At 45.9% G+C, this 10,419-nt stretch overlaps 1 protein-coding gene across 1 annotated transcript in view; it reads left to right on the top strand.

Moving 5' to 3' along the window:
• The window catches only part of SYT12 (synaptotagmin 12), a 68,042-nt gene extending 63,205 nt beyond the window's left edge, over positions 1-4,837 (top strand). Inside the window, exon 8 of the mRNA XM_006019178.2 lies at positions 4,531-4,837. Coding sequence (XP_006019240.1) covers positions 4,531-4,704 — 174 coding nt within the window. The 3' untranslated portion in view covers positions 4,705-4,837. The remainder of the gene's footprint in view (positions 1-4,530) is intronic.
• The last annotated feature ends 5,582 nt before the right edge of the window (positions 4,838-10,419 follow it).

Below are 10,419 nucleotides of genomic sequence, written 5' to 3' on the forward strand. Positions count from 1 at the left end.
GGTAGTCCCCCCGTCCCCCAGCGGGCTTAGTTTAAAGCCCGGTGGAGCAGGTCAGCCAGTCTGGCTGAGAAGAGCCTCCTCCCTAGGGGAGAGAGGTGGAGGCCATCTCTTCCCAGCAGCTCGCTGCCTCTCTCGCCAAAGAGCGGGCTGTGGTCATGAAAGCCAAAGCCTTCCTGACGACACCAGCACTGCAGTCTTTGGTTGACCCAATCCAGCCTCTGTGTCTGCTGGCACATGCCCCTGGAGGGGCAGTCTTTTTTTACACTGGGCTCATCCAATGTCAAATTTTGGTGCTGCACCACAAATTTGCAGTGCAGTGAATGACTGGATACACACTGCATGCGGTTTGCAGTTCTTCAGACATCTTTGATGCATCACAAACTCCATGAGTACACTCATCTGGACATGCCTTCAGAGCCCCCAGGAGAGGAAGTCTTAGAAAATCAGCTGTGATGCATCAGCAGAAGGGGAAGGAAGAAAGGTCATTCCTAGGACTTGGGAAATCCAAGTTCAGTTCTCTCCTCTGCCACTTACCTCCAGTGTGGACAAATAATTTGTCTGTTTGTGCCTTAGCTCCCATTCTGTGAACTGGAAGTATTAAGGCAGAGGTTCCCAACCCCTGGGCTGCAGCCCAGTACTGGGCCACGATGGGTTGGCTGCTGGTCTGCAGGAGGATTGGCTGCTGGACCGGAAGTCCAGAAGTGACTGGCGTACTGTGGACTGGCAGCCAACCCTTTTTTATACTGAGTATAAAAAAGAGTTGGCTGCCAGTTCCCAGTATGCCAATCACTTCCAGTCTGCAATATTCTAGTCCACAGTTTGCTGGTCTGCCATCACTTCTGGTCCGCGGTCACTTCTGATCCACGGTTTGCCGGGCCATGGTCTAAAAAGGTTGAGAACTACTGTATTAAGGCCCACAGGTAGATAATTACATTGGAGATGCGTTTAACTTTATTAACAATGAATACAAGGATTAGGAAAGGATTAGGAACTGTGAGGCACTCAAGTACTGTGGTGAGGGGAACTATTTCAATATCTGTGATAGACAGATAACAATATTATCCCTGAGGCTGGGAAAAGGTAAAGGTGAGAGTGGTGCTCTGTAGAGGGAGGAGAAGGCAGGAAGTTATTTGGTTAGTGTTATGTCCATCATATTCATGGCTGTAACAAGGCCCTGGCTGTAACAAGGGAGTTTGTGGCTAGCATTTGGGAGGGATGTGTCTACAAACTGCTGGGCTCTTTGAGAAATGTAGGCCTTGCCAAACTAACAGATTTGCTTGGTCTACAGGGCAGTTACTGATAGGGCCAGATCCTGCCCAGCTTACAGTTTTCAATGGGGCCAATGGTCTGGGGTAATGACTGCGTGTAGCACCCTGTGTGCATCTGGCTGGGTTTCTGTCACATGCTCTCTCCAGCAAAACTCAAGGTAATTGGATGTGAGTACCAAGGTGTACACTAAAACATCTTGCTTTGTGCTGTTGGACAGTGTCCTGTCAGAACCCTATGTGCTGGGAATTGCTGTCTCCATAAAACTAAAGCCTTTGTGGGGGAAAAAACTAATTTCAAACAAAATGGTTTAAGGTTTCTTCCCCCCACCCCCACCCCCACCCCCACCCCCTTCCCTTTTGGTTACAGGCAAAACTGCAAAGCTTTATTCTGATTGCAGGGAAGGGCAGCCCCCCTCATTTGTCTCACTTTTCCTCTTCCTTTTCCTCTGAGTGAATGGTTCAAGTAGTATTGGTTTTTTGTTACCAACAATTATTTTTTTTAAATAACACAACAACAGCAAAGGAGTCCCTCAAATGTAACAGGGAATTTTAAACAGAATGAAAAATGTGTTTCCTTTTCTTTGAAATATAATACTATAATAGCCATATAGTTTCATATAACAGCCATAACACATTTCCCACTGGCTTCTGAGCAGCTAGACAGAAAGTAACCTGGCCTGGGATCAGAGCCATAAGCTTCAGTTCCAGGCTTAACCTGCCCCAGATCTCAAAACCCAGGCCTCTTCATTCAAACAGAGCCCTAATAATGAGACCTCCAAAGAGGAGAACTGCATGGATTATTGTGAGAACACCTCACTAGTGTCAGCAGGAGGTGGAATCACTCGCTGGATCAAGCCCCAGGTGCTGATTGGTGCTGAGTCCCTGTTGCCCCCAGTAACATCTGTTGGGACTTTGGACCACTCAGCTACTCTTAGAAATCTGGCCTAGTGGTGAGCAGTCCTAGCTTTGAAGGAAGCATCCTAGGAAAAAGTATCTAAGAAGCTTCCTGAGCAGCGGTCTTAGACTCACCTGGGGCCCTGGGCTGAATAAAGGCCACGAGGCTCCTTGTGGGCCAGATCCAGCCCAGGGCATATGGGTGGCTGCCATGGCCATAGTAGCAGCACATCCAGAGGCAGTGAGGGGTCAGGTAGCAGATGTCTGGTGGCAGGAGGGATCTGGCAGTGGCAGTAGCAGGTCTGGAGGCAGCAAGGGATCCAGGATAAGGGTCCTCATGGTAGTGGGGGTCCAGCAGTGGCACTAGTGATCCAGGGATGGGGGACTTCTTGCCACTGCTAAACCAGCAGCTGTGGGAGTCAGGGGGCATAGTGGGGGACTAGGGGTGGCCAAGGTGGTGGGCCAAGCGCCTCACTGATGGCCCTGGCCAGTGGGGCCAAAGAGCCCCACATTCTGTGGCAGTCCACACCTCCCAACTTCCAGTATCCCAGCAGCTGGAAAGAGAGGCTTCACATGCCATGCGTTTGACTCCCCTGCCCCAGAGCATCCTTGCCCTGCAGTAAACTGCTCACCATGGTGCTAGCGGTGTTGCCACCATTGTGCTGGTGTGTGTCCTGCTGGAACTCCCTTCCCAGACATCCAGATGAACAGAAGCATGCTGGTTTCTTGCCAGCGCTCTCTAAGTAGGAAGAAGAACTTGGGCTGCTCCTCTTTTGCCCTAAAGGGAGTGTCCGTTCTCTCCAATCCTCCTCACCCAGGGTTTCATCTGAAGTGCAGTGGAGTCATAGTGGAGGTTCCCAATGATTTCAACAGACTCTGGTCAAGGCATCTCACGAGTAAGTCCCCAGCCATTCCCCACATCTGCCTGGGATGCGAGGGGATGCTCTGTGATCTCCTCTCCACAATGTAATTATTACTTAAAAATTGCACAGGGCCCTAATGAAAAGCAGGCATAGGCTGCCACCTTAACTAGGGGCTTCCCCTGCTTTGTGTGTGGTCACACAAGGTGTTGGTAGCATGATCATCTCAGACCTGAGATTCAGTATCAGTGTGTCTTGGGCTGATGCTTGCATTATGCTCTCTAGTACTGATTACTCATAATATCTCATATGCAGTAAGCAAGAAATCCCTCTTCCCTTAGTATTAAAGAGTGATTGTTCTGTAATGAGTGATTCTATTGCCTTCGGCAGTTCTGCTCCCTGTGTGTGTCCAGGGTGGTATTTGCTGATGTGAGCAGTTAGAATAAGCCTTTACTTCTTTTTATACTGAGCAGACCTGCTCATGGGAGATTCTGATCTTCCCTCTGCAATACTGGCACAATGGTTAACTGTATTTCCTCCTCAAACACACCTGGGCAAATGGCACTGGGGCCAATGTCACTAAAAGCTGAGCTGGGGAGCTCTTTGGCACATGGGTTGTCTTTTTCTTCCATGTCTGCTCATCTCCTGACACAATGGAGTCCTGACCCCTGCCTGGAAACCTCCAGGCACCAATATACTACAGACAGCAGCAAATAACTCACATGCTGGGAGCTGTCAAATGGTGGCAGAAGGTGTGATAAAGCAAATGAGGAAGTATCCTGTTCATGCTGACTACCTCTTATGCCTTCATGTCAGCTTCTTTCTAGAAGCATGCCTATCTCCTGTCTTGCCTTTGCATGGGGTTACACTAATACAAACCATACCCTGCAAGTTCAGTCACCAATAGTCCTGTTCTCTAGCATAGATATGGATTGATACTTCATGCGTGTGTCTACAACACTTCCCTGACACTCTTGAAGTTGCTACCTAAGACCATGGCCCCTGTGTCAGCTCCTGCTCCATATGTACCACTTTCATGATCTCTGTCCTTAGCATGCTTCAGAGTGATAGCACATGGTGGTGGGGTCACCCCATCATAAGCAAGAGGTGGGTGCATCTGTGGTCCTTGGTGGCGTTCTCAAGAGTGCTATGGAAGCAGTGTAGAGGTATCTGGACAGGCTTTATGTATAGGAGTATGTATATTAAACAGAAGGCAGAAAAGTGGCACCTTAGAGACTAACTGGTTCAGAGATGCATGAGCTTTCATAAGCAACAGCCTACTTCAAACATGTGACAAAGTAGGCTTTTGCCTACATATGATTTTTTTCCTGTGGATTGACCATTGTACTTAAGTTGCAGACTTCGTGGGACAGGGCCCATCTTTCTGTTGGGTCTTTGTACTGCATGCACCAAAGTGGCATCATGATCATTCAGAGAGACACTTAAGTGCAACCTCCATACATAATAATGCAACAGATTGTCATTTAATGTTTCCTTTGTCCCTCCAGGACCTGTCTCTCCGGGTGACAGTGGCAGAGTGTTGTGAAGATGGGAGAGCTGAAAATGTTGGCCATGTCATCATTGGCCCATCAGCCAGCGGCATGGGTATCACGCACTGGAATCAAATGTTGGCCACCTTAAGGAAACCAGTGTCCATGTGGCATCCAGTACGACGAAACTAAGGACGCGTTGACCCTCTTGCAAGTATTTTGCATGGTGCCTAAACTCTCTTCCTGTAAATAAATATTGTTGGTGAATGGACTGTGAAAATCAAGACAGAAATTATTTTTCCAAATGTTACTCTTCACGAGTTCCATTTAGTAAAAAGGAGGAGCAGCAACAGCAGAAGATGTTGATTCTTTGAATTGGATTCTGCAAGCCTTGGAAAAGCTTCAGTGGACTGAAATGTGAGAGAAGTAGTAACTCCGGTGTGATTATGTACAGATATAGCTTTTGGACAAACACCTCCCTCCTAACATTACTGTGGCAGGGATGCAAGTTTGGGATCCCACCAGCCCCAATTGTTGATGATATTATTTTCCAGTGGATGTTATACAGTTAAGCATGGTCTGTCCACTGACATTAGCAGGTTAAGGGGTAAATTTGTGATCTTGCGCCCAAACTAAATGGTTTAGGTTTGCCACAAAGTTCCCAGGAGAAATTTTACCATGAAGATTTTCACCAAGTCAGGCTGGAATTTTACCACTACGTATTTTGGCTGCAGGGAAATTTAGCTACTGAGGCATTTAATATTGTGCAGGTCTGGCAATCAAACTCTTTCTAAGATGACTTGTTGGATTGCTCCTCATTGAAAATCTTTGGTTTAAGGAGAGGGAAGGTCTCCATAAGGACTGGATCCTTGTCACTCCATGCAGGTTCCTAGATATTCTAAGCTAAAATCAATTAGAAGAGAGCAAACCATGGCATTTGAAACACAGCAGCAAAAAAAATACATCCCATTTCAGACAAAACTGAGAGAGAGTTCCCTTAGGAAGCATTCATATCGTACTTTTCCGAGTTAATGAGCAACCATCCTCTCCAAGCCTTGGTTCGACAGGGTGATATAAAGCAGCACAGGTTCTCACACAAGTCAAGGAAAGATAAGAGTCTTCAATACCACACTGGAGGCTACGTAAGATGCTGGTTCTTCCTTGTTGATTTTTGGGGTGTTCACTGGCATTGCTCGAAATGCTTCAGATTTCAGGGGAAAATGTCATCCGCATTTATTGAGAAAAGATCTGGGGGAAATTTTATAAAATGCTGGTGTCTTTTATTTTTCTCCTGATTTTGAATAATGGAAGAACAAGATGAAATGTTTGAATTTAAGTCTCAAATCCCAACCCCCTCCCAGCCACTAGAATCCACCCAGGAAATATGTCCACAGAATTTGTGACTTTTTTTTAAACTCTTCTGTTTTTTTCAACCAATTTAGGGGTTCAGGTTATGACACACTGGCCCTGATTTCCAGAGCTCAGTTGAGATTTTAGGTGCTCAGCATATCTTAACTTGGGTACTCAGTAGTGCAGGCCTCAGTTTTTACTCAAAGTTCCCTCACTGAGGAGTCAAGTCCATGTAGGTCAGGCTTACCACATATTAGTAGGGTCTCAGTAAATCATGCCAGAAGTGCCCCCTAATGTTTTTCATTTTGTTGCTTGCTCCCCCCCTCCCCCCCTCCCCCCATCAGGGAAGCAAAAACTAGCATGTTTAAAATCTCCATTAATTGGGTGAGGGAGGGGCAAATGGTGAAATGAAAAACATTAAAGGACTTGCTGCAGAGGCTACTTCTGGCATGATTTACAGAGACCCCTACATATTAGTTAAGCCCAAGCAAACTTGATCATTCTTCCTAGTCCACTTAAGCTTTTAAGTAAAGAACTCAAGAGTATAGCCAGCTCTCATGACTTCATCATGAGCCTCTCTACTTCCAGTGTTTTATAGAGCCCTATTTCTTGGAGTCATGATATCACTGGATAATCTTCACTGTCATTTTAAAAAAACTTTTCTTTCTATACCTCATGATACTGCAAAAAAAATCTCAGAACTTTAACACCTAGAGGCACAAACACAAAACAAATATAAAGACCCCCCCCAATGCATTTTTTTTAAAAGATCACGAAGAGTTCTTATGCCATTTTTTTTTTAAGTGTTGGGGTTGACTCTCAGTTTTGGAACAGTTAGGTCTACTGATATTGCTTTGATTTGGTGCTCATTTGCTTGAGAGCTGTGCAGAAATGTAGTGGGCTCTAAAAGGACCAGGTGCACCTGAGAGCTGTGGAGGTTGATTGCAAGCTTCTTGTACGAAGCATTTTCTTGAAGAATACCGTTCTCCTCCATCTTGAAACTTTGCACATCCATCCAGAGCCAAAATGTATTTCTTCACTGTGGCCTAAGTGGGTTTGAAATCACTGCTTGGTTGCAAAGGGCCTTCCATGGAATGAAGGCAGAGATTATCTAATAGGATGGAATAAAACCAGACAGCTGTTTAATTCTACCTCTAGGCAGCCAAATGCTAGGCAGGAGCTGGCTTCAGCATCTGGACAGAGCCATCAAAAAGAGGAACATCTGGATCAAGCCAATCTGCATTGCGGATGGTTTCTTTGAAGCAGGGCTTGTCAGACCGGTTGGCTTGCTAGGGCTCAGCCTGCCCATGGAGACTCAGGCTAGGAGCAGGAAAGGTCATCAGAGGGCTTGAATCAGCTGTGTGCCATCCTGCCTTTTTGCAGTTCAGTGAACTTGGACTTCAGACTGACCTGGCTCTAGAGAACACTCTGTTAAAGAGCATCAGCCTCAGGGCCCAGCATGTGCTCTTTGCTTAGGACAGGAGATCAGGGCCCCCAGTGTTTTTGTTCATTAAGAGTAAAACATGCTTCTGATTTGGGAAGGAGGGAAAATACCCCCAGTTCCCCTGTGCAGAAGCAAGATTAATTCTCTGTAGCCCAACAGAGGCTCACAGCTCTAAAGGGGCGCTGTCCACCCACTTCATGACAAAGCTGGTCTCCTGGCAAGTCCCACTACCACTTCCCCAGGCAGGTGGGAGGGAAGGGGAGGAGCCCTCTTTCAACCTATGAATCATAATGAAAGCAGCCCTTCCATCCAGCAGATGTTTTGCTATTAGGCCAGCTCTAAGGAGAACTAGGAATGTGTCAGTGCATGAAAAAGTCATTTGCAGTTGTTAAGCCCTTGTGAGTTATGCATGAGCTGTGACGTGTTAAGAATGAAAACAAGCTCGGTAAAAGCATGTTATCCAGGTGGCCCCATCACTGTGCATCATACCTGTAAAGCAGAACAATCTTTTGCTTCACTTGATCACGTGAATGTTAATTCAAACAGCTAGTGTCAGGCCAAGCATAGACATGCACTGGCCTTGGACCCAAATAACAATGGGCCCAGCAGTGTAGCAGGCTTAACCAGGTTGCTGAATCCAAACACCTCTAAGACCAGGTTGATCCTGACCTGAATCCATAACCAGATGTGGAGGTTAAAATCCAAACCTTAAACTGGTTCCAAAATTGTAGTGTGCATTCATCTTTAACATACAGTGGTCATTAACACTGTTTTACATGGCTTTACTTTTTGAGGAGCAAACTTTGTCCATCACACTGGTATAGATCTGAAGAACCTCTTCCAGTTACTCTACAGTGGTCTCCCAACATCCAATTTAAACAAAGCTGACTTCTGTGTAAAGCTTCCTAGACAGGAAGACATTCACACTCCCCAGGCATGATAGATGCCAGGGAGGACATTGGGTGTGTTAGAGTCAGGCCAAAGTCTTTTGTGTCTCATTTCAAACCTTCTGAATCACAGCGGGCTTGGAAGCTGGGCTCCAACATTACTAGGCTCAAATACTGCTAAGGAATAAAAACTATGGCAAAGAGAAAAACGAACTGAGGAGATGAGGGAGTGGGAGGACAGAAGAGCCCAGATTCTGATCTCAGTGACATCAAGGCAGGTCCAGAGGACCTCTGTTGACTTCAGGGTAGTCTGGGTTTATGTTGGCATAACTGAAGGCAGGATTCTACCTAGTGTGCACTGCATGCAGGGCACTACCCGCTACTAACCTAGCACTGCATGTGGATGGATGATAAGGACATTCATCCCTCCTCGGTGCAGGGTTTCCTTGACCTATGAAAATCTGTTTGTAAATGTGAGAGATCAACCAGCTTCTGACTGCAACAGATTCCTATATTACTGGTCAAAGGATACCTGGGCCCTCTGCTTCTCAGCAAGTGGATTCCTGGCCTCACCCTTTGTGAAACTCCCCACTCTCTCCTCTCCTTCCCCCAAATGCTTTCTAGATGCTGAAAAGAAATAGACGCTGGATCTGGGCTTTGACTGTCTGGGCCTGACCCTAGGCCTACTGTATTCAGTAGAAATAGGGTGCATCTACACAAGATGTTAAATGAGAAGTAGGCTAAGTCTACTGTACATTAGCACATCACAGCAAAAGCTCTGCTAATGCACAGTAGAATTAGTCTACTGCGTATTAGCATAAAAAAACCTGCACCAGTGCTACTGTACAGGAGCGCTGGTTACTGTGCATTCAGTTAGTACCTGTTATTATAGGAACTAAACTGAATGTGCAGTAACCACAGCACATTAATGAACATGTAGATGTGCCCAATAATTTCAGTAATTGAGCAGACTCAATAATTTCAGTGGGCTTTAGATCAGGTGTAATATCCCCCAGGTTGCACTTCAGATGCAGCTGAGAGGTCTTTTCTATCTACCTGGCATCCTGGTTTCACCTCTCTTTATGATTAAAGCAGGAAGTGATGATTATTTGATTAAGACTGGGACCCAGGAGTGGGCTTTATTTGTCCCTTTTAACAGAATCACTGGGTTAGAAGAGACTCCGCTGGTCTCTTCTGGTACCACAGGTCTCTCACTGATACCCTTCCCAGTGATATTGGGGTAGGCCCAGATGTAAAGGTTATTGCTTGTCTATGCTCTGGTCCAACCACAAAGGTACTGGGCTGGATACAGGAATGACAGAGTAGACCTCTTGAGTCTGCATTACACATGAGGTTAGACAGGATGGTCTGTTATGGCCCTGAAATCTCTGGTTGTCCCTGATCCTTTTCTCAAAGCTTTTTAGGTGTACAAAGCTTGGTGCTGAAATGTTTCTGGCTGCCAGCTGTATCAACCTTTGGCTCCAAGAAGGGCAGCCTTTTTACAGATGTTTATGCTATAGGACTGACCAACAAAAATGATGTCTGTCATTCCAGTTTGTACTCTGAATGTTTGATCTATTGTCTACTCTGTCAAACCCGCTGGTTTTTCATCACTGCATTGCTGGAGAGAAGAGGCTGCAGTGACAGTGGTGTTGTCATATAGGAAGAGTGTATCTTACATCATACCATAGCTGTGAGCTATATTTATTTCAGTGGTTAAGTTATCATTTTAAAGGCCTGCCATCCTCTGTGTGTTGCACTGTGACACTTGCCCCTTTATTCAAGGCTGGGCATGTGTTTGAAAGGTAAATAAATATCCAGGTGACTTGGCAAAATGGGTTCATTGGGACTTATTTTTGTCTGGGAGATGATGATCAACACTGATGCTCATTTTAAAATGAGTGAGACCACAATGAGGGGGGCTTAGTTTCTTCATCATTAAAACTAAGTTAATTCTTCCAGGAGGCAAGGTAGGGTGAAGACAGATTGTGATGAAAGGCAATATCGGCCCACACATTTTTTTCTTTCTGGTGTTCTTCGTTAAAGCAACTCTAAATGCAGGATTCATTAGCATGGGGAGAGCCCATTAATATGTCACTTATGGAGCAGGACAAAAGATGGGCACTCAAAATGGGGGAAGGCGGAAGGCAGGAGAAGGAAGATGGATGAGTGGATAAGGCCTGGGGCTGGGACTCAGGTGATCATGTCCTGTTCTTGACCCTGGCT

The sequence above is a fragment of the Alligator sinensis genome, unplaced genomic scaffold (assembly GCF_000455745.1).
Source record: "Alligator sinensis unplaced genomic scaffold, ASM45574v1 scaffold907_1, whole genome shotgun sequence".
Lineage (NCBI taxonomy): Eukaryota > Metazoa > Chordata > Crocodylia > Alligatoridae > Alligator > Alligator sinensis.